Genomic DNA, 24,091 nt, shown 5'->3' with positions numbered 1-24,091 from the left:
CCTGTCCGTGACTTTCTTTGGAAAGTTAGGAGACCCAGGGAATGAATTAAATGGATTTTCCCGAGCTAAGGCTAAGTGAGCTGATCCAATATTGTAAGAGTTAGCACAGGCTGCCCAGTCTGAAACTGAAGCAGAAGGAGTTCCTGATTGCTACTATTTAAAGAATGAGGTACTGGTGAGGAAATGGAGTTCTCCTCACAGACCTGAGAGCAAGGTGTGGGCAGTAGTTCACCAGTTAGTGGTGCCGCAGAGGTACCAGAGAGAAATATTAAGAAAGGCCCATGAGACCACAGTAGCTGTACACACTGGTATACGAAAGACCAAAGCCTGCATAAGACAGCAGTTTGACGGGCCAAAACTCCACAAAGATGTGGTGGAGTACTACAGGAGTTGCCACATGTGCCAGGTTGAGGAGAAACCCTAACCTACAGTAAAACCTGCACTCCTAAGAGGGCTGGTGAACTGTAAGGGCCCCCGCCGAGAACAAAAAGGGACAGGAGGCACACGGCTGGCAAAAGGTTAGACAGAGAAGGGGTAAAAGTGACCAAGAGGGCAGGTTAAGTAAGTCCAGGAGGCATCCCAGATGAAAACCCCTACTGTCCGGTCAGCCAATACTGAAAAATTTGAAAAGGTAGACCCCACATCCTCCCACGTAAATGCAGACACTGGAAACACCCCATCAGAGTTGCCAGCAGCATTTACAGGCACCTGCAGAGACAAAGAAAGACCTCCAGGGGGCAGAGAAACCGGGAGGGTGATGTCTCACCTAGTTGAAGTGCCACAGGGGAGTGCAGTTGAGTCTGCACAAATACCTGCAGGCAGGAGTGTCCTTTGGGACAAAGGGGAGATAAGCAAAGAATCCTCCCCCACAGTCAGAAAAAAAGCAAACCACCCATCCCCTGAAGTCAAAAGCCTTTGCATGACTCAGCAAAGCACTGAAAGAGAGTTCAGGATAAACCCGCCCACTACTGACTCTTAAAAAAAAATTACCTCAGCAGGAACAAAGACCCTAGGCAGCCATGGAAATAGGCAAATGGAAGAGAAACTTCCCAAAAAAAAAGAACCAAAGGTTTATTGGGATCTCAAAATGGGGGGCAATTAAAGCAGCACTGGCACCAAGAAAAGACAGGCTGTAATAAGTTTTAGGATTTATGAATGAATAGGAATGAATGAGAGAAATGCATGTTTTTTTTCTGTATCTTACATTTTTCTCTCGATCCTTTTAGCGAAATGTGCTTTTCTCAAATGACATTTCATTCCACTGGGTGTGGAGGTGTTATGCGAGGCCCACACCTGCCAAGAATGAGGCACATTCATTTTGTCATGAATATTGATTTTTAACTGTTACTGGAGAAGGGACTTGTGAAACAGATCAGCCATGACTGGAGAGGACATTTGCATATTAACAGACAGTGTTTGGAAGGACAAAGCAGTCATTTCCTGACACATTCTACCCACAATGGACTTTTGATCACCAGACATTGAAGGTGGCGGAGCTCGCATTCCAGGTTGACTGTTAAGATGGCCGAATATACAAATGGACACGGTCAAACCTAGTCACATGACTAACCTGCTGGGCAACCTGAGTTTTTTGAATTTGTACAAACAGGTTGGTCAGAAAGTCGGTTTGCTCCTGAACTGAGAAGATCTCTCTCCTGTCTGCTCCCATCTCTTTCTCACAAGCCTCTGAATCCATTGAAGACACATGAACCCCAAGAGAGAAAAGTCTCCTACAGCAAACAAGGTTTAAGAAGAATACTGGGCCCCAACGAAAAGCAAGATCTACCTACAATCAAGGACTCTACAGTGAGTTCGAAGAACCGTAACACAAAAAAACTCCTCAGATATTGCCTCAAACTTTTCCACTTTATTTCTTCTGTTTTCTTTCTGTCTCTATCTGCATGTGTGTATCACGTGTGCATGCTAGCCTGGGCGCGTTAAACGAATTAGAGTTCAGGTTTAAGTTTAATAAATTTCAACGTTTCTGCTTCAAACCTAAGAAAGCCTGTTTGTGCTGGTTTCTTTGCCTTATAATTGGAAAGCGGTGAACAAGGATTCACCAAGGGGGAGCTAAAAAACATGGTGTTTTAAAAATTAAACCCTGTTACGGGAAGACCAGGTGAAGGCTGAGAGGGACACCTAGACACCTTTCTCACCTGGTCGTAACACAAAGGATTACATTTTATTTAAATAAAATTTTAAATAAAATTTGCTTAAAATAACTAACTTCTAAAACACCTAGTTAATGTGAAAATATATATTTACTTTTTGTTTCTTATACGTTAAAAATGATTTGTGAAAGTTGGATGAAAAACACCATATAAGATCCTCTGATGGCTCAGTGGGATTACACCATTGAGTAACTGAGCTACCGTTCCTGCTTTTGACCACTATACCTCTCAGCGTTCACAGAGGAGGTTGATTTTCAGATCGCAGAATCACACGAAATCAGTGTAAATAGTGATTGATTGATTGATTCCTGTGGTTAGCAGGTCTCCAGTCCTCAGGGGTAGTGCCAGAGGACTGGAGAATTGCAAAGGTAACACCGTTGTTCAAAAAAGGGTGTAAGGATAAGCCCAGCAACTACAGGCCAGTCAGTTTAACTTCGGTGGTGGGAAAAATTCTAGAAAGAATAATTTGGGACAAAATTAATAGTCACATGGACAAATGTGGGTTAATTAAAGAAAGCCAACATGGACTTCTTAAGAAAAAATCATATCTGAAGAAGGGTCACTGACCTGAAACGTTAACTCTGTTTCTCTCTCCACAGATGCTGCCAGACCAGCTGAGTATTTCCAGCATTTCTTGTTTTTATTTCAGATTTCCAGCATCTGCAGTATTTTGCTTTTATTTTAATGTTTAACTAATTTGCTGGAGTTTCTTAAAGAGGTAACAGAGAAGGTTGATGAGGGAAATGCAGTTGATGTGGTATACATGGACTTTCAAAAGGCATTTGATACGTGCTACACCACAGACTTGTGAGCAAAGTTATAGCTCATGGAATAAACAGGACAGTAGCAACATGGATAAGGAATTGGCTGAGTGACAGGAAACAAAGGGTAGTGGTTAATGGATGTTTTTTGGGCTGGAGGAGGGTTTGTGGTGGAGTTCCCCAGGGGTCGGTGTTGGGACCCTTGCTTTTCCTGATATATATGAATGATCTAGACCTTGGTGTACAGGCACAATTTCAAAGTTTGCAGATGATACTAAACTTGGAAGCATTGTGAACTGTGAGGAGGATAGTGTAGAACTTCAAAAGGACATAGACAAGTTGGTGGAATGGGCAGACAGGTGGCAGATGAAGTTCAATGCAGAGAAAGGTGAAGTGATACATTTTGGTAGGAAGAACATGGAGAGACAATACAAAATAAAGTGTACAATTCCAAAGCGGGTGCAGGAGTAGAGGGACCTGGGTGTATATGTGCATAAGTCATTGAAGGTGGCAGGACAGGTCGAGAGAGTGGTTAATAAAGCATACAGTATCCTGGGCTTTATTAATAGGGTAGTAGAGTTCAAAAGCAAGGAGGTTATGTTGAACTTATATAAGACGCTAGTTTGGCCTCAGCTGGAGCATTGCATCCCAGTTCTGGAGCCGTGCTATAGGAAGGATGTGAAGGTTTTAGAGAGGGTGCAGAAAAGGTTCATGGGAATGATTCCAGGATGTGGAACTTCAGTTATGAAGACAGATTGGAAAAGTTAAGGCTATTTTCCTTGGAGGAGAGAAGGCTGAGAAGAGATTTGATAGAGGTATTCAAAATCATGAGGGGTCTGGACACAGTAGGTAGAGAGAAACTGTTCCCATTCATGAAAGGATCAAGAACGAGAGGGCACAGATTTAAAGTAATTGGTGAAAGAAACAAAAGCATTATGAAGAAAAACTTTTTCACGCAATGAGTGGTTAAGGTCTGGAATGCGCTGCCTGAGAGTGTGGTGGAGGCAGGTGCAACTGAAGCATTCAAAAGGGAATTAGACAGTTATATGAAAAGGAAGAATGTGCAGAGTTAAGGGGAGAAGGCAGGGGAGTAGCAATAGGTAAAATGCTGATTAGGAGAGCCGGTGCAGACACGATGGGCCGAATGGCCTCCTTCTGTGCTGTAACAATTCTGTGATTCTGTATCAGGAGAGCACAAATTGAAGATAATCTCAAAAAGACTGGTGGTGGGAATAAATGTCTTCATGCAGAGGGTAGTTGGAAATTTCTGTGCAGTCCTTTAATTAATTGCAAATCAGAAAGTTGATTAAAAAAGATAAATATTAAAGGGTTTGGGGAGCAAGCAGGACACAGGGATTGGAGTGAGAAATTTATGTGGAGAGAACATGTGCAGATCCGATAGATCCAAGACCTCATTCTATGCTATGAGTAAATGTGTGTAAAAATGGATATCAGGTGAGGCGATCAGCTGGAACAATTCAACAGTCAAACAGACAACACTGAATGTCCAGACTGATATAAAGAAATGGCACTTCAGTAAGGTAAAGATATCCTCTGGTGTTGAATAGAACACACTCATTGTCAAGGCTTACATATATACTTGAATATGGGACCAGAACGTGACAGACACCTATACGAACATACGAATTAGGAGCAGGAGTAGGCCACTCAGCCCCTCGAGCCTGCTGCCCCATTCAATAAAATCATAGCTGATCTGATTGTAATCTCGACTCCACATTCCTGCCTATCCCTGATAACCTTTCACCCTCTTGCTTATCAAGAATATATCTACCTCTGCCTTAAAAATATTCAAAGACTCTGCTTCCTCTGCCTTTTGAGGAAGAGAGTTCCAAAGACTCACGACCCTCTGAGAGAAAATATTTCTTCTCATCTCTGTCTTAAATGAGCGACCCCTTATTTTTAAATAGTGACCCCTAGTTCTAGATTCTCCCTCAAGGGGAAACATCCTTTCCACATCAACCCTGTCAAGACCCTTCAGGATCTTATATGTTTCAATCAGGTCGCCTCTTACTCTTCTAAACTCCAGCGGATACAAGCCTAGCCTGTCCAACGTTTCCTCATAAGACAACCCGCCCATTCCAGGTATTAGTCTAGTAAACCTTCTTTGAACTGTTGCCAACACATTTACATCCTTCCTTAAATAAGGAGACCAATACTGTACACAGCACTCCAGATGTGGTCTCACCAATGTCCTGTATAACTGAAGCATAACCTCCATACTTTTAGCTTTCCTAATTACTTGCAGAACCTGCAGACTAACCTTTTGTGATTCATGCACTATGAGACACAGATCCCTCTACATCTCAGAGCTCTGCAATCTTTCACCATTTAAATAATGCTTCTTTTTTATTCTTCCTGCCAAAATGGACAATTTCACATTTTCCCACATTATACGCCATTTGCCAGATCTTTGCCCACTCACTTAACCTTTGTAGCCTCCTTATGTCCTCTTCACAATTTACTTTTACTTTCCTACCTATCTTTGACTCATCAGCAAATTTAGCAACCATACCTTCGGTCCCTTCATCCAAGTCATTTATATAAATGGTAAAAAGTTGAGGCCCCAGTTCTGATCTCTGCGGCACACCACTTGTTATATCTTGCCAACCAGAAAATGACCCATTTATGCCCACTCTCTGTTTCCTGTTAGCTCGCCACTCTTCTATCCATACCAATATGTCATCCCCTACATCATGACCTTTTATTTTCCGCAATAACTTTTGATGTGGCACTACATCCCAGTGAGAAGTGAAAGCTTTCGGGGTAGAAGGAGGAAATATTTTTCAAGAACAAAGTTATCTGAGAAAAATACACAATGGATGAACAATGTTAAGAAATGGTTTTGAAAAATGGCTTAGATGAGTGGAATTTTTTTTTCTTGAAACAAATCTCCTAGGTGCTTAAATTTAGTAACTGCAAGCAAATCTAATCCCATAAATTCTGTTGAAAAATAATATTCAAAATGTCCTGTTAAATAATCAAATTAAATAAGGAATTAGATTAAACTTATCTATAAACCTTTGATCTCTCTTTAAAATATAAAAAATTATATTACATAATGGCTCAAAAACAGCTCACAATTGATCAGTACAGAGATTGTACTGCAAGTAACTAATTGATCATTCTCAGCAGAGGTGCTTCAAGTATCAGCTCAGTTAGTAGCACTCTCACCTCTAAGTTAAAGACTAAGTTCAAGCCTCAATTCAGAACCTCAGCACGAAATCTCAGCTGGCACTTCAATGCAGTACTGAGGGAGTGCTGCATGTCAGAAATGCCATCCTTCAGATGAAATGCTAAACTGAATCCCTATCTGACTGTTCAGGATAATGGGGTAAAAGATCTCTTAAAACTAGTCGAAGAGTAGGTGGTTCTCTCAGAGTCCTGGCCAACAATGATTCCTTAAGCAATATCACGAAACTTGCAGTATGTGAGACATTGGTGTACACAACTGATTGCCATATTTGCCTATATATCACAGTGACTGCACCTTAAAAGCAATTCATTGCTTGTGAAGTATTGTAAGATGTCCTGAGATGTGATAAAGCACTATATAAATGCAAGTCCATTCTTAGATCCCCTTGCTCAGGCCCACTCTAGGCTGCTTGTTCCTTTGCCCCACGAGAGACTGTCATGTGTGCTGGCTCACTGTGTTTACATTTCGGAATTCTTTTTCTTATCCTAGTGGTAGAATCGTAGACCCACCTTTTTTTGAATAAAGAAGCCACATTTAGCAATAAAAATGTGTGGAGCTGGTGCATAGATAGCAATTTTCTGTGATTGACAGGGGTCAATAGAAAAGTTAAATAAATAATTGCAGGATGCCATGAAGGAGCCCAGTAAATTAGAATATCAACCTATCTGATTAATTCATAAAAAAAAACAGGGAATAATTCCTCCCGAGATAACTCTACTCCTTTAAATATTTGTTAGCTTCCTGATATTCTGTTCCCCCTATCTCCTGAGGCCTCTCTTTCCGACCAGGTGAGGCAAGGTGGAACTTCTACCTGCCATAAGATTATTGAACTTATTTTAAAAATAAGGTGTATTGAGGAGCATGGAAAACACCTAGAGGAGAGACAGGAACCTAGTGCAGCAGTAGGATATAAAGCCAGCTTCTGCTGAAAGGGGAAATGGCAGGAGTAGAGGAAGCAAATAACCTGAACATTAAGGATGGCAGCCAGTTCAAAGAAACAAGCAGCAAACCATAAGGAGCTGGAGCCAGAGCCAGATGTCCTCAAAATCTGTGGCCATAACTGTTACTTGCAATATTTTTTCAGATCCTATCAAAGAAAAAGGGTGAGACAGCCAAATCTAGAGCCCCATGTATATCAAGGAGCTTACAGGGTAAGATAAGGCAGAAAAGGAACGCATATGTCCGACACCGAGAACTCAATACTACAGAAAGCCGAGAGGAGTATAGAAAGTGGAGGGGGTGAAATCAAAAAGGAAATTAGGAAAGCAAAGAGAGGGCATGAAAAAATACTGGCAAGCAAAATCAAGGTGAACCCAAAGATGTTTTATCAATACATTAAGAGTAAGAGGATAACTAAGGAGCAAGTAGGGCCCATAAAAGACCAAAAAGGTAACCTATGTGTAGGGGTGGAAGATGTTGGTATGGTTCTTAATGAATACTTTGTGTCTGTCTTCACAAAAGAGGGGGACGATGCAGATATAATAGTTAAGGAGGATGTGTGTGAAATATTGGATGTGATAAACATAGGGAGAGAGGATGCATTAATGGAATTAGCATCCTTGAAAGTTGATAAATCACCAGGGCCAGATGAAATGTACTCTAGGCTGTTAAAAGAAGCAAGAAAGGAAATAACAGAAGGTCTGGCCATCATTTTCCAGTCCTCACTGGATACAGTTGTAGTGCCAGAGGATTGAAGAACTGCTCACATTTGTACCTCTGCTTAAAAAGGGAGCGAGGGATAGACCGAATAATTACAGGCCAGTCAGTCTAACCTCAGTAGTGGGCAAATTATTGGAATCTATTCTAAAAGACAGGATAAACTGTAACTTAGAAAGGCACAGGTTAATCAAGGATAGTCAGCATGGATTTGTTAAGGGAAGATCTTGTTTGACCAACTTGATCGAATTTTTTGAAGAAGTAACAAGGAAGATAGATGAGGATAGTGCAGTTGATGTGGTCTACGTGGATTTTAGCAAAGCTTTTGACAAGGTCCCACATGGCAGACTGGTTAAAAAAATAAAATCCCATGGGAGCCAGGGAAATGCAGCAAGGTGGATACAAAATTGGCTCCGTGGCAGGAAACAAAGGGTAATTGTTGATAGGTGTTTTTGCGACTGCAGGGTTATTTTCAGTGGCGTTCCGCAGGGTTCAGTACTGGGTCCACTGCTTTTTGTGGTATATATTAATGATTTGGACGTAAATGTAGGGAGCATGATCAAAAAGTTTGCAGATGACACAAACATTGGCCGTGTGGTAGATAGCGAGGAGGATAGCTGTAGGCTGCAGGAAGATGGGCAGAATAGTGACAAATGGAATTCAACCTGGAGAAGTGACAAATGGAATTCAACCTGGAGAAGTGTGAGATGATGCATTTGGGGAGGCCAAACAAGACAAGGGAATACATAATTAATGGGAAAATACTGTGAAGTGTAGAGGAAGTGAGGGACCTTGGAGGAAATGTCCACAGATCCCTGAAGGTAGCAGGACAGGTCAATAAGGTGGTTAAGAAGGCATATGGAATCTTTTCCTTTATTAGCCGAGGTATAGAATACAAGAGCAGGGAGGTTATGCTGGAACTGTATAACTCATTGGTTAGGCCACAACTTGAGTACTGTGTGCAGTTCTGGTCACCTCATTACAGAAAGGAAGTAGTTGCACTCAGAGCGGGTACAGAGGAGATTTACGAGGATGTTGTCAAGACTGAAAAAATGCAGCTATGAAGAAAGATTGGATAGGGTGGGGTTGTTCTCCTTGGAACAGAGAAGGCTGAGGGGAGATCTGATTGAAATGTACAAAATGCTAAGGGGCCGAGATAGAGTGGAGGTGAAGGGCCTATTCACCTTAGCAGAGAAGTCAGTGACTAGGGGGGCATAGATTTAAAGTGATTGGTAGAAAAAGTAGAGGGGAGATGAGTTAAAAACCTTTTCACCCAGAGGGTGGTGAGGGTCTGGAACTCACTGCCAGAAAGGGTAGTTGAGGCAGAAACCCTCAATTCATTCAAAAGGAGTCTGCATATGCACCTCAAGTGCCGTAATCTGCAGGGCTACGCACCAAAGGCTGGAAGATGGGATTAGAATGGGTGGACTGTTTTTCAGCCGGCACAGACACGCAATGGGCCAAGTGGCCTCTTTCTAAGCCTTAAACTTTCAATGATTCTATGATCTTTATATGTAATGTCAGAGGTGAAAGTGGGATCAGAAAGTGGGTATCTGAGGCTCTGCGCAAGGCAGACATGGTTTCTAAGCTTGAAGATTCACATCTCTAGGATCCTGCTCTAAAAAGGATGCTGAATGAGCATCACACCCACATAAGACACAAAGGACCATTTCATAGGACCTGAGATGGATGGCACAGGTCATACCCCCAGTATTGAAGAAGCAATACAATGCAATCTTACTGGAATGAATTGTAGCACCATGAACCTTTTAATCCACTGATAGAGAGGCCTCCAGACCAGTTAGTGCATCCTCAGTGAATGCTTTTACCAGTCGCTATTCGGCCCTGGAGGATCATTTGGAGAGTATGATAGAAACTGGCTTTCCTGAAATTTGGGGCCCTATCTGTCAAAGTCCGTAAGGGATGTAACTGATGCCATCAATTCTGACCTCCCAATAGCCAGTGGGCACTGAGATCCAAGATCTAACGCAAATGGCATGGCTAAAATATGCCTTTATGATGCTATCCTCTCTCTTGATGACAGTTCACATAACTTTTTAATTTAGATCAGTCCCTTAGATGCCTGCTTACATAGGTGTCAGAATGCAGGACCAAACTGCCCATACACTTTCAGTGGCATTGCAGTCTGTTTGAAGAGTCCTCCTGGGACTCAAAAGCCAAGAAAAGGGCCACCTCAATCCCAAGAGGTTCATGATAACATAAGCATAGGCAAACATAACAGATATTCTGAGCCTTCAGGTAAGACCCTACTGCAGCACCATGATAGGTTTAAAGATGGCACAAAGAAGCACTGGGATAGTCATTTAAGAAGCACTTCTTGTAACTATATATGAACAGAATAAAGCCACTTTGTAGTATGAAGTCCAATGATCTGAGGCATGCCTGTTCTTTGCTTTTTGTGTTTGACAGGATGTTTGCAATGAGACAAACAGTTTCTTCTATGCCTCCTCAAAGAACATTTGCCTCCTTAAGAAAGTCACTTCAAGGCAGCAGCATGATCTGTTGACTCTGTTGGAAGAGCAGCTCCCTTCCCTTGCAGCTTTATTCTTTGTCTCTCTCACTTCTTCCTTCTCTTGTTCTGGCTTCATCATAAAGATGTGTAAGTGAATGCCCATAATGAACCCCATGGTAAGGTCCTTTTTAAAAAATTCATTCATGGGATGTGGGCGTCGCTGGCTAGGCCAGCATTTATTGCCCATCCCTAATTGCCCTTGAGAAGGTGGTGGTGAGCTGCCTTCTTGAACCGCTACAGTCCATGTGGGGTAGGTACACCCCAGTGCTGTTAGGAAGGGAGTTCCAGGATTTTGACCCAGCGACATTGAAGGAACGGCGATATAGTTCCAAGTCAGGATGGTGTGTGACTTGAAGGGGAACTTGCAGGTGGTGGTGTTCCCATGCATCTGCTGCCCTTGTCCTTCTAGCTGGTAGAGGTCATGGGTTTGGAAGGTGCTGACTAAGGAGCCTTGGTGCATTGCTGCAGTGCATCTTGTAGATGGTACACACTGCTGCTACTGTGCTGTGGAGGGATTCAGTGATGGTAATGGCAGTGAATGTCAACGGGAGATGGTCATTGCCTGGCACGAATGTGTGGCACGAATGTTACTTGCCACTTATCAGCCCAAGCCTGGATATTGTCCAGGTCTTGCTGCATTTCTACACGGAGTGCTTCAGTATCTGAGGAGTCGCGAATGGTGCTGAACATTGTGCAATCATCAGCGAACATCCCCACTTCTGACCTTATGACAGAAGGATGGAAAGCAAAAGATTTTCCTGTTGAAATTGCAGAAATACAGCTTGCAGGTTCACTTCTTCGTTGCACTGTTGAGAAAAGATGTTTTGTATTTGTTCCAATCAAAGCTGATGTTCCAGACAAAGCTTATCAATAGTGAAAACCTGTGAGCTCAACCACTTACTGGTTTAATAAGTCATGCTGGTAGCTTACCCCTCTTCCACAGGCTTAATTCTAGTCAGGTGAAACTCCTGCATAAATTGGTGAATTTCTGAGCCTGCAGATTTTGCCTTCATTATCCTGTTATTTGTAGACATGCAATATGGGGGAACATCTTCTGCCGAAACTAAGTTCCACTGGAATGTAGCATGTATCTTAGAAGTGGTGTAACTCTGGTGTATCTAACCTATACCTCAAATGATAGAACTACTCAATTTCTGCCATCATCTACCCCCATAAAAATAGCAGAATTTCAGGTCCCGAGTATTTTCTAACATCAGTAGAATTAAATCTTACATACCTCTTTGCAGATTTCCAGGTGTTTCTTCAAACCTGCTACAGTCTTTCTGTGCACAGTTATACAGTTTGGACAGACAACCTCTCCTTTCTCCGCAATCTCCTGATGCCACTTCTCTTCCTGGCTTCCTGTTACCAATAATATGAATATGACATTAAAAGCAACAGTGAAAGATCTACTTCCAAAAGATTATCTGTTCATCACACATTTAATGTCATACTATTCATATAACATAACCTTGTTTGGAATCCTGCTGGTCCTCCTGGCTGAGGAAGCAGCCAAAAATGCCTGTATTGTTAGAATAAATTCAACTAATGATTCAGTATTCCAACAAAGGAAACCTTGTGCTAAAGAAAATAGAAATTTTCAATTCCATGCTAGCATAAGACACATAGGGTGGAATTTTATGCTCTCCCTTGCGGTGGGTTTGGAGGCGAGGAGAGCATAAAATTGGGTGGAACAGTGGCCAGGGGGCGAGGGGTGGGGGGGGGGGGGGGGGGGTAGCGACCTCGCCACCTTCGCGCCTCCACCAAAATTTAGTCTGGGGCGGGAAAGCCTAAGAAAAGCCTTTCCGCCCCGCTGTCAATCGAGGCCCTTAACTGGGTATTTAATCCCTAATTAAGGTCCTCTTCCCGCCACAGCTGCGGGCAGTCCTGTCGTCGCAGGGGAAGCACGGTATCAAAAACTGTGCAGGCTGCTTCCTGGCTGCAGTGCGGGGGTGGAAGGCGAGGGTCCATAGTTCAAAGGACCCACCCCCCCCCACCCCCTGGACTTGCTGCCAACCACCCACACCCCCTCCCCCACAATCCCACCCCGCGAGACCCCTCCCACCCTGACCTACGCTAAGCCTGATTCTAGTGCGGCTCCTCAAAGTCTGGTCGCTGCAGCAGCAGCTACTGCCTCTGCGGTGGCACTACAGCTGCTGGCCTCTGATTGGCTGGCAGTTCTGCAAGGCCGGGACTTCCTATGTCCTAAATCCTACAGAAGGCCTGCTGCTGTCCAGTTAAATGCCTGATTGGCAGTAAATTCAGCAGGCCTGCCGTAGACAGTTTCCGCCGATGTCGCGACCCCCACTGCCAGCATAAAATTTCCACTACAGCTTTTACCACAACTGCTCTACAGTCTCTGTTGCAACTGTTTAAAGCTGCCTACTTTACAGGCCTTTATGGGTGTTAGTACTGCAAGTTGCCAATAAAAACAAAGTTCTTCCGAGGAGCCAGATTTAGCAAAGTTACAATGTCACTGCCGCTAGTTGCTCAAGATCAGAGCATTGGGAAACAGTGGCTTAAGTCTCGTGCAAATGCAACTTAACAGCCTGAAAATACAATCTATTTACAGGCTGTTAAATCCATTAAATCCAAGCAGCCCTTTTGTAATAACTGTTAGTATATTTGATTCTCGAGGGATGATTTTAACTCTGCCTGCTCAGTAGAATCCATGCAGGCATTTTAAATGGCTGACTTCCCATGGGCTGCAATTTTAACCTGCTCTTTTGACCAGGCAAATGGGAGACCCATCAAAAGGAATGGGGTCTTTCTTCAGATATGCAGGTCGTACTCCAATTACACCATCAGGACTTGACCGCAATTTTAAACTGAGGCCTATGCAAGGTAGCCATCGTGGCCTCAAAGCCAAGCCAACAAGGTGGCGAGTAGCTTCGGGGCTGGATGAGCCCCAGAAAAGTTGTTATTTTAAATTTTCTTTTTGCTTCCTGCCACTAGCTGGGAAGAGAACCTTTTGCTTACCCTGAACCTTCCAGCAGGCCCTTCAGAGAGAACCTGGAGGCTCGCCTTTGACTCATGCTGACTTTTCAAAATATTCCTTCATGGGATATGAGCATCGCGGGCAAGGCCAACATTTATTGCCCATCCCTAAATGCTCTTGAGATGGTGGTGGTGAGCTGCCTTCTTGAACTTCTGCAGACCATCTAACAGTGCTGTTAGAAAGGGAGTTCCAGGATTTTGTCCCAGTGACAGTGAAGAAACTGCAATATAATTCCAAGTCAGGATGGTGTGTGGCTTGGAGGGGAACTTGCAGGTGGTGGTGTTCCCATGCATCTGCTGTCCTAGACCTTTGAAGTGGTAGAGGTCATAGGTTTGGAAGATGCCGTCAAAGAAGCTTTGGTGCATTGCTGCAGTGCATCTTGTTGATGGTACACACTGCTGCTACTGTGCGTTGGTGGTGGAGGGAGTGAAAGTTTAAGTTGGTGGATGGGGTCCCAATCAAGCAGGCTGCTTTGTCCTGAATGCTGTCGAGCTTCTTGAGTGTTGTTGGAGCTGCACTCATCCAGGCAAGTGGACAGTATTCCAACACACTCCTGACTTGTGCCTTGTAGATGGTGGACAGACTTTGGGGAGTCAGGAGGTGGGTTACTCGCCGCAGAGTTCCCAATCTCTAATCTGCTCTTGCAGCCACAGTATTTATATGGATGGTCAAGTTAAGTTTCTGGTCAATGGTAACCCCCAGATGTTGATGGTGGGGGATTCAACAATGGTAATGCCATTGAACGCCGAAGGGAGATGGTTAGATTCGGTCTTGTCAGAGATGGTCATTGCCTGGCACTTCAGGGCCACGAATGTTACTTGCCACATATCAGCCCAAACCTGAATGTTGTCTAGGTCTTGCTCCTTCAGGCAAGGGTTGCTTCAGTATCTGAGGAGTCTTGAATGGTACTGAACATTGTGCAATCATCATCAAATATCCCCACTTCCGACCTTATGATAGAGCGAAGGTCACTGATGAAGCAGTTGAAGATGGTTGGGACTCGGACACTATCCTGAGGAACTCTTGCAGCAATATCCTGGGGCTGAGTTGATTGGCCTCTAACAACCATGACCATCTTCCTTTGTGCTAGTTATGATTCTAACCAGTGGAGGGTTTTCCCCCCGATTCCCATTGACTTCAATTTTGCTAGTCTCCTTGATGCCACACTCGGGCAAGTTTATCCTGAATGTCAAGGGCAGCCACTCTCACCTCACCTCTGGAATTCAGCATTTTTGTCCAAGTTTGGACCAAGGCTGTAATGAGGTCTACAGTTGAGTGCCAACCCAAACTGTCCATTGGTGAGCAGGTTATTATTGAGTTAAGTGCTGCTTGATAGCACTGTCAATGACAGCTTCCATCACTTTGCTTATGATTGAGAGTAGACTGATGGGGCAGTAATTGGCCGGATTGGATTTGTCCTACTTTTTTTGGACGGGACATACCTAGGCAATTTTCCACATTGCTGGGAAGATGCCAATGTTGTAGCTTTACTGAAACAGCTTGGCTAGGGACGTGGCTAGTTCTGGAGCTCATCTTCAATACTACTGCCAAGATGTTGTCAGAGCCCATTGCCTTTGCTGTATCTAGTGCCTTCAACTGTTTCTTGATATCACATGGAGTGAAGTGAATTGACTGAAGACTGGCATCTGTGATACTAAGGACCTCAGGAGGAGGCCAAGGTGGATCATGCACTCAACACTTCTGGATGAAGATGGTTGCAAATTCTTCAGCCTTGTCTTTTGCACTGACATGCTGGGCTCCTGCATCATTGAGGATGGGAATGTTTGTGGACCATCATCATTTACAACTGGATAGGACTTCAGCGCTTGTGGGATTGCTTAGTTCTGTCTATTGCATATTGTAGCTTCACCAGGTTGGCATCTCATTTTTGGGTATGTCTGGTGCTGAATCTGGCATGCTCTCCTGCACTCCTCATTAAACCAGGGTTGATCCCTTGGCTTGACGGTTTTGGTAGAGTGAGGGATATGCCAGGCTATGAGATTACAGATTCTGGTTGAATACCATTCTGCTGCTGATGTTGGCTCACAGCACCTCATGGATTCCCAGTTTTGAGCTGCCAGGTCTGTTCTGAATCTATCACATTTAGCATGGTGGTAGTGCAACACAATACGATGGAGGGTATCTTCAGTGTGAAGACAGGACTTTGCCTCACAAGGACTGTGCGGTGGTCCTTCCTACCAATACTGACGGACCGATGCATCTGAAACAGGTAGATTGGTGAGGGCGTGGTCAAGCAGGTTGTTCCCACTTGGTTCTCTCACCATCTGCCACAGGCCTAGTCTGGCAGCTATGTCCTTCAGGACTCGGCCAGCTCGATCAGTAGTGGTGCTACTGAGCCACACTTGGTGATGGGCATTGAAGCCCCTGACTCAAGATTCTGTGCACTTACTACCCTCAGTGCTTCTTCCACGTGGTGTTCAACATGGAGGAGTAGTGGTGTAACTATAATCTTTTTTACTCAGTTATTTTATCTGTTAGTGAGCTATGGTTTATTTTAAACTATAAATTTTCATCATGCTCTGATGACTACAAGTAGTTTCACTGCAATCAAAGAATATGCAAATAGCTATAATTGCTCTGTTGGTTTTACAGGAACTCATCATGCCTAATTGATTGGGATTGTATTGAGGGCATTAGAATATTAAATAAAACTATTCCTCACTGGATACAATGGGTGGGTACTGCAAAATGGCAAAAATAATTTTAATACTTTAGTTTCTCAATGTGATTCAATATTCTTGGAATGGATTATAGATGAAACTTTGAAATGTTTTTACCTGGTAAATATGTGACAGTTTCTTTTTTTATGTGAACTCCCAAAGGTTTCCTTTGCAATTCTTCGGTGCATGTGCTGTTATTTTTCTTCTTGCCTCTACCCCTTCCCTTGTCATCTGGTTTTGACAGGCCTTTAATTAACAAAGTAATTAATTCAGAGTGTATAATGAAACCACCACAGAAAAATCACTGTCCTTCATCCAACACAATAATAATTAATTAGTCCCTTTGCTATTTTTTTATTCTCTTTAACCAGATGTATTTTTCAACAGACATATTGCATTAAACGTTTTGCAATGCATCTTGCTGAGTCATGTAATGATATAACACTCAAATTGTTCATTCCATAGCACTTCACTTATAAACTTCAGTTCAAGGTTGACTGTCTACCTACCAACCTGTGGAGGGGAAAAAAAGCTGTACTAAACTCTGCTTGCCATATGCATCTGAAAAGTCACAGAGCAACACAGAAATCAAGGAAGCACAAAGGAATTCTAACTTGATGATGGAAATTTTTAAAATAATGATGATTTAAAAAAAAAACACCTTCAAGAAACTGGTTGCCCAAAATACATAAAATGGGGAATAGTGCACTATTGTACAGTCACACCAGAAAACCAAGACTGTTATTTTTTGTTCTGGTGGATGATAAAAATGTCCAACATGTTATTACTGCATGTGCTTCATGACGCTTCTCAAACTTAATACTGTTCAACTAGATTATCTAAACTAGTTTTCACTTAACTGATTGTTGTGTTGGTTTACCTTTTAATCCAAAGGTTCCTGATATTGATGGCTGCTCGCCTGTAAACTTCTTAGGTGTCTTCTGTTTCCTTCCTAGCTCAAACAAATTATTGCAAAATATCAGTCTGAATTGCTTAATTTTTAGTTGTAACCTCTATTTGGCCTAAGAAGTATTCTAGCATGGTTTGGGAATTAACAGTCTAAATGTTTTAACTTTAGAAATTAAAATTTGCAATATTAGCAGACAAAACATTAAATTGTCAGTATGATATTCCTTTCTCTATTTTACCAGATGTGCTAAGTTATTTAAAATAAACCGTGTTCAAATTAAAGACAAAGGAAAGTCAAATGAATGTCTTAAGCATCTGTTCATTAACATCACCAATGGTAACTGTAGTCATTTAACTTTGGAATTGGTTTTGTGGAATAGTACTTCACACATAACGGCCAGAATTTGACAGAAATTTGGGCAGGTGGCCCCGCCTACCGGCTGAAAAGTCGGCAGCGAGCCCGCCTCCACCGGGCCTGGGGAGCTACATTGGGATTTTTCGCTTCCCAGGCCTTTAACTGGCTTTGGGCGGGACTTCCACCTCCTTGAGGCAGGAGGTCCCGCCTAACGGAGATGCTGGCCAATCAGCGGGCTGGCAGCTCTTAATCCAGCAGTGCCACGGGAGCAGTGGCTACTGCTGGGTCTATGTCCAGCCATCGGAAGATAGAGGAAGGACGGTCCCGGAATAACAGAAAGTTTCTGGGGCATCGCCGGGGACAATCCGCCGGTAATTGGCCACTTTAGGGCATTGATTGGCCTGGGGTGGGCAGGCCATTTCTCGCCGCCGTCGGCCCCGCTTAAAATTTTAATGGGGAATGGCCCCCACCTGCCACCAGCCCACTCATTGTGGGGGGGGGGGGCTGTAAAATTCCAGCCAATGTTCCAGCTTCAGACAATTGAAATTGTTTACATTTTCTGTGAAACATGCAGTTTCATTTTGCAAGCATGGTCCTATTGATTCGAGAATAGCAGGATATCATTTCTCGAGATTCCCAATTGGGCGGGGGGAATAGTCAACAATTTAATTGGCAGCAGAGAATGTGGGGAAAGGATCCAAGGTTAAGCTGCTGGCTTTCTGTCAACATGGGGAACAAAAAGGTTTCGGGAAAATATGGTCAAAGGCAGTTGTGTAAGATCTGATAAGGGACACAGAGGGAGATCATTGTTTAAGACAAAGTCAATCAGGTTGAGCAGAACTATGGACTAGAAAAGTGATATTGAGCCCATTAGCAAGAACATTGTGGCACATTTATTATTTTCTTTATAACAAGGAGTCCTACTGGATTAAGTTAAAGCACAGTGAGGTTTTCTATAAGTCTTACAATGCTTTCTCACTTAACAATTGTAAAACAAATCAGTTTATTGATTTACAGTGAGCCTCATCTTACTAAAATCTTAATCAGTCCACCATTTGGGAGACTGGAGGAACAAATGTAGAAGCACTTGTGAGATTTCAGTGGCCAGTTCAAATAGCAAGGTGTTTTCATTGTTACGGTCCTGTCATAGGACTAAATATTGGGCAGCAAAGGTAAACTCATGATCACAAGGGACATAAACTTTGCTTACAGGGGATACCAGTCAAACTGAGAGGATATTGTTAACTATATTTTGTAATGCCACTGTACAATTTTCTCACAATATTTACATATTCCTTTTTCTGAAAGAAAATAGAAAATGTAAACACCCTGAGATATTAATTCTGGCCGCTAGCTGCATTTTCTGAAATATGCCATGTTTAGGTTTGTTCACAGAATACCATGAATTTTGTTACTGTCTACTGTTTGGCATGATTATTTGATTCTGCATAATATTCAGGCTCACAGATTAAAACATTGTTTTCAAAGTGCATTTCACATAAAACATGTGGAGGCCAATTTTCCTACAGTTTGTACCTCAGGAATGCTGATGTTCCAGGTATAAAGCAATGAATATTGCAGTGGAGGCCCATTATGCCAGGACTTTGCCCCTTTATATTGACCCAGGAATTCCAGGACTTCCCTCAAGGGAAGAATGGAGTGCATTTGCAGGCACAGGCAAAGACTGGCCATTAAATAAAGTGGGAGAGGGGCATTCCCTGCCCTCCTGACTCATTTTTGTCAAAGCCCACCAGGAAGGCACCCAAGCAGAGTATCTGAAGAGTGCAAGCAACAAGCTTGGGCGGCACAGTGGCGCAGTGGTTAGCACCGCAGCCTCACAGCTCCAGCGACCCGGGTTCAATTCTGGGTACTGCCTGTGTGGAGTTTGCAAGTTCTCCCTGTGTCTGCGTCGGTTTTCTCCGGGTGCTCCGGTTTCCTCCCACAAGCCAAAAGACTTGCAGGTTGGTAGGTAAATTGGCCATTATAAATTGCCACTAGTATAGGTAGGTGGTAGGGAAATATAGGGACAGGTGGGGATGTGGTAGGAATATGGGATTAGTGTAGGATTAGTATAAATGGGTGGTTGATGGTCGGCATAGACTCGGTGGGTCGAAGGGCCTGTTTCAGTGCTGTATCTCTAAACTAAACTAAACTAAACAAGGGTGTCTGGAAAATTAAGTTTCTCTTCCAGACTGGTCATGGATTTTCAGGGCTGTGAGGTCTTGATTCTAAACACAAAGTTCTAAAAGGCCAGAGGGGAATATGACCAGACCATTTAAATGACCTGACCCACCAAATTTCAGCTTAGCCAGGCGAGGACAGGTATAATATACTTTAGGCATACTTTGCCTATCCAGGTGTCAGAGGAAAGGGAATGGCGGGGGCGGGGGGTGCAAGGAGGGGGAAGGAAAACTGGGGCTGAACTTTGTTTAACTTGAGGCAACAACTATTTTGCCCTCCCACTTTTGTCCCTGATCATCCCAGACCTGACACCCAGGTGGAGGGTGGCCATTCGTCTGGTTTTATACCGGACAGTCCGGATTTCAGCACATCTGGCCCCATTCTGGTACCAGTTGCCCTTAGGTCCGATATTTTGAAGTTCGCAATGCCTTGGCCCAGCCCGAGGGAAAGGTCCATTCATTCACGGGCGCTCACCGACAAATGTGGAGATAATCTAAAATGAATGATATCAAAAATCAACCAATTAGAGGCTGCGCGGTTCCAAATGGCCACCCTACCAGCCTCATTGGTTAAATGTAGGTCATGAAATCATTACCAGGTTAGCGAGTGCCCGCGATAAAAGGTTCTATCAGACCTGTCCTGTATCCTTATGACGCCACCCTCAATGTTACACGATGTTGTCCTACCAGTCTCATTGCCTAATATCTATGCCAGTCATTTCCAGTTTGGCAATTGTCTGTGAGAAAAGATCCTAGCATTGTTCTCATCACCACCCAGCACCATTCACTAATTCAAAATGCCTAAAGGAAAGGTGTTTTCAATCCAGAATGGTCAAAAATATGTAATTTCATAGCAAAAAGCAGGGAGAGCATCAGGTATTCTGCACTTTGTTATTATATTAGTTATTATTACAGCTATTATTGGTATTTGTTCCTTACACTTAATCAATAAAGTAATTCAGTGTGCAAAAAATGCAACTGCAGCAATCAATGCTCATTTTAATTAATTATATTGGTAGACCTTAAGCTCGTAGCCATTTTTGCATGTGCACGTGTGTGGTGGTTAGCAGACCAGTGAGGCCAGATCTGTGTCCAGTATTCCTGACCTCCGCCATACCCAGATGTGGCCAATTCGACAACAGAGGAAATGGGCTATTGCTGATTCTGGTCAAAGCAAAGTGCCAGGGAACCTAGAACAGTGCTGGATTAAACTCGAATCTCACCATTTTGCGGTGCACTCTCTGGTACTCCAACAAAAAGTATTACTTTACCCCATACTCCTGTGCATATTTTGGCAGTTATAAAAAATTCAGCACTCAAACATCTGGAAGTAGATTGAAATATTTGTTATCTCCTTTTCACTTTTGAAAATAACCCCACCCCCACTGGAGGGGTTCCCCCTCTTTTGCCAGGGCCTGCCTTGCAGCCTCAGCAGTAGCCACTTCTATCAGTAGCACTCTCGAGGCTGCAAAACTGCAGGCCCTCATATTGGAGAAGCAGGCCGCCATCTTTATTCGGGCAGCGGTCCCAGTGGCAGCCTCTGACTCAGATTCATTGAATTTGATTTATGTGATAGTATGTCACATAAATAGAATATTTACAAGTAAGATTTTAACAGTCTAATGAATCCAAGCAACCATTGGAAATGTCAACAGTTTTTAAGGAGTTATTGATGTTAGCAAGGTCCACAGACGTTGACAAATTTGTCTACAATTTGAACAAGATCCCATAAAAAGTTGATGACTCACAGGACTGATCTCCCAAAGTCAGAAATAAATTTAGTTCAAGAAAATCCTACCCCAGCACAGAAAATAACAACAGAAGCAATTACATTCATAAAAGTCCAAAAGGCTCATTTCAAGGAAATAGCTCCCAGTGGATAATGTAAAATGTTGCAACTAGGGGGCACTGCTGCACAAGCATATCTGACCTTGAAATTTCCTTAAAATGTTATATGAAAGTTTGAGGGAGGAAAAATAGACAGGGAAATAATCCAGACATGATCAGTTCAGAATCCATTGTAGAACAATAACTCTTTCAAATGGGTTAATCTTCTTTGATTCTTAGATTCCTGAAATTATAGGCAGTGTGCTAAATGCCTTTTTCCTGTTAAATATCTTGCAGCAGAGCAAATGTGAAGGAATACGAGATAGACTCAGGCAAAACATTTCTTTAAAACCAACTCAGAGGCTGCACTCTAGGCACCACCACTAAGATCACCTATTTCCACCTCTGTAACCGCCCAACTCCGCCCCTGCAGCAGATCATCTGCTGTTGAAACCCTCATCCAAGCCTTTGTTACCTCTAGACTTGACTATTTCAATGGACTCCTAGATGACCTCCCACATTCTATCTTCTGTAAACTTGAGGTCATACAAAAGTCTGCTGCCCATGTCCTAACTCACACCAAGTCCCATTCATCCATCATCCCTGTACTCGCTGACCTACATTGGCTCCTAGTTAAGCAACACCTCAATCTTAAAATTCTCATCCTTATTTTCAAATCCCTCCATGGCCTTCCCCCTCCCTATCTCTGTAATCTCCTCTAACCCCACGACCCTCCAGATATCTGTGCACCTCTAATTCTGGCCTCTTCAGCAAGCCCAATTTTAATCATTCCACTATTGGCAGCTTTGCCTTCAGCTGCCACAGCCCTAAGCTCTGGAATTCCCTTCCTAAAAGTCTCTGCCTCTCTATCCTTCTTTAAGACACATGTTAAAACCCATCTCTTTGACCAAGTTTTTGGTTATCTGCCCTAATATCTCCTTACGCTGCTTGGTGTCAAATTTTGTTTGATAATGCTCTTGTGAAACGGCTTGGGACATTTTACGACAATAAAGGTGCTATATAAATATAGGTTGTGTTTGTTGTTTGTTGTTGCAGTAAAGTGCTGAACAATAGTTACTAATCTGGCCTTAGGTTGTGATCCAAGCAAATGAATGATCAGCATCCTCCGTTTCCTAGTACCCAGTCTGAAATGCAACATAAATGTTTCCAGTTTTCTGATCTTAAAATATGATATTAACGTTTAACAGAATATGCTGGGCTTTCCTACTATTTGAAGTGTAGAAAAGCCCAAGCAATAAAACTTTAGAGATTAAACAGTATTTAAAAATTGGCATTTTTGTCTCCATGGGTGCAAAATTCAATAGCACCCAAAAATGGGCACGGGAATCGTGACGTGGAATTAACCCGCGTCCATTATTTCCAATGTAGAAAGCCCAGAAACTTTCTTCAGCCTGCTCCTTTAAATGATTGCATCATAAAGCGTGCAGCTGAGTCACTGCACAACTATGTGGGGGACACAAAATCAAGACAGAGGAGCATGAGTTCATGCTAGCCTGCGCTAATTAAAGCCAGTCTGCACCTCCAAAGGTGAAGTGCATTTTGGCTGGGGCAGCTGCTGTAAGTCATTCTAAAGTCACTTTGACCTGGGAAAGATACAGAAATAGCAGAACAGGGCAGACAGCGGGCTCCAAGGTTCTCCAATGCAGCATCAGAAGCCTTTATGCAGGAGGTGGACAGGAGGAGAGAGGTCCTCTATCCACAGTGGACCAGGAGGCCCTCCAGCCAATCTCTGAGAAGGTGGTGGGAGCAGATAGCCATTGCAATCAATGCAGTATAGCACTTGGATGCAGTGCCAAATGAAGTTCAATGACCTCACCAGTGGTCAAGGCCAGTGAATATATCTTCAAATTCCACAGCCCACCAACTGTACCACTAGCGTCACCAACTGCTCCATTCACCATACCCCCATCACTCATCTACCAACAATCTCTACCAAACATGACTCATACCTCACATTCATAGCTTTACTTCACCCTCACACACTTAGCACTGCTGCAAGTCTCAACACCCACATCTCACAACTCATGCACACTGCCAGCTATTCAACCATGACCAGCATGTCACCCAGCCACATTGCACCACACTCACTGACACATTTCCCTTTCTATTGCAGGAGAAGATGGCAGGTAGCTAAGTGGTGAACGACAGGCATGGCTGCATAGCCTCACCTCTATGGAGGAGACCATGCTTGCCATCATTGGAGCCGCCATGACTGAGGCCCTGGCAAGTGGCAGGGCTGAAACCAGCAAAGATGATCCTCCTTAATCCTCCTTCTCACATCCCACTTCCTCCTCATCCCACAATCTCTTGATTTACAAACTGCAGATGGTCTAAGCATGCACCTCTTGTGTTTTCCCCCTCCCCTCCCTCATCACAACCCTACCCTTGTGCCTTTCCCCTTTCAGATCCCAAGATCCTCAACCTGGCTAATGGTGGAGGAGTGTGAAGTGCAAGAGGAAGAAGAGACCAATGATGATGAAAACACACCATTACTCAATCTCACATTTGCAGCCACCAACTCAGACACTGACGCTGTGTGCACTTTAGAGGTTAGAATAGAGGTGGGATCTGCATGTGGTGTGTCAGAGGGTACAAGTGGCCTGCTGCCGGGGCAAGAAGAAAAGATAGCGCAGGTGCCAGCTCGCTGGAGGGTGAGTCATACACGAGTCCTGCTGCAGACGACTCAGATGAGGACTTCGAAGGGGTGGTGTACAGGGAAAAGTTTATGGTATGCACAATGAAATGCGTTGACAGGTATGGCAGAAAGCCTGGGTCAATGCCAAAC

At 43.4% G+C, this 24,091-nt stretch overlaps 1 protein-coding gene and 1 long non-coding RNA gene across 5 annotated transcripts in view; one reads left to right on the top strand and one right to left on the bottom strand.

Moving 5' to 3' along the window:
- The window catches only part of LOC137378155 (uncharacterized), a 28,271-nt gene extending 11,108 nt beyond the window's left edge, over window positions 1-17,163 (top strand). The window contains exon 3 of the long non-coding RNA XR_010976568.1: window positions 16,480-17,163. This is a non-coding gene — a long non-coding RNA (uncharacterized lncRNA). The remainder of the gene's footprint in view (window positions 1-16,479) is intronic.
- znf512b (zinc finger protein 512B) overlaps window positions 1-24,091 on the bottom strand; it is a 166,954-nt gene that overhangs the window by 25,232 nt on the left and 117,631 nt on the right. For all 4 annotated transcript variants that reach the window (XM_068048282.1, XM_068048284.1, XM_068048285.1 and 1 more), the window contains 3 exons: window positions 16,895-16,966; window positions 16,132-16,260; window positions 11,573-11,697 (listed from right to left, as the gene is read on the bottom strand). In XM_068048282.1, coding sequence (XP_067904383.1) covers window positions 11,573-11,697; window positions 16,132-16,260; window positions 16,895-16,966 — 326 coding nt within the window. The remainder of the gene's footprint in view (window positions 1-11,572; window positions 11,698-16,131; window positions 16,261-16,894; window positions 16,967-24,091) is intronic.

Source organism: Heterodontus francisci, chromosome 16 (genome assembly GCF_036365525.1).
Source record: "Heterodontus francisci isolate sHetFra1 chromosome 16, sHetFra1.hap1, whole genome shotgun sequence".
Lineage (NCBI taxonomy): Eukaryota > Metazoa > Chordata > Chondrichthyes > Heterodontiformes > Heterodontidae > Heterodontus > Heterodontus francisci.
This window is presented reverse-complemented; position numbering and strand designations above follow the sequence as displayed.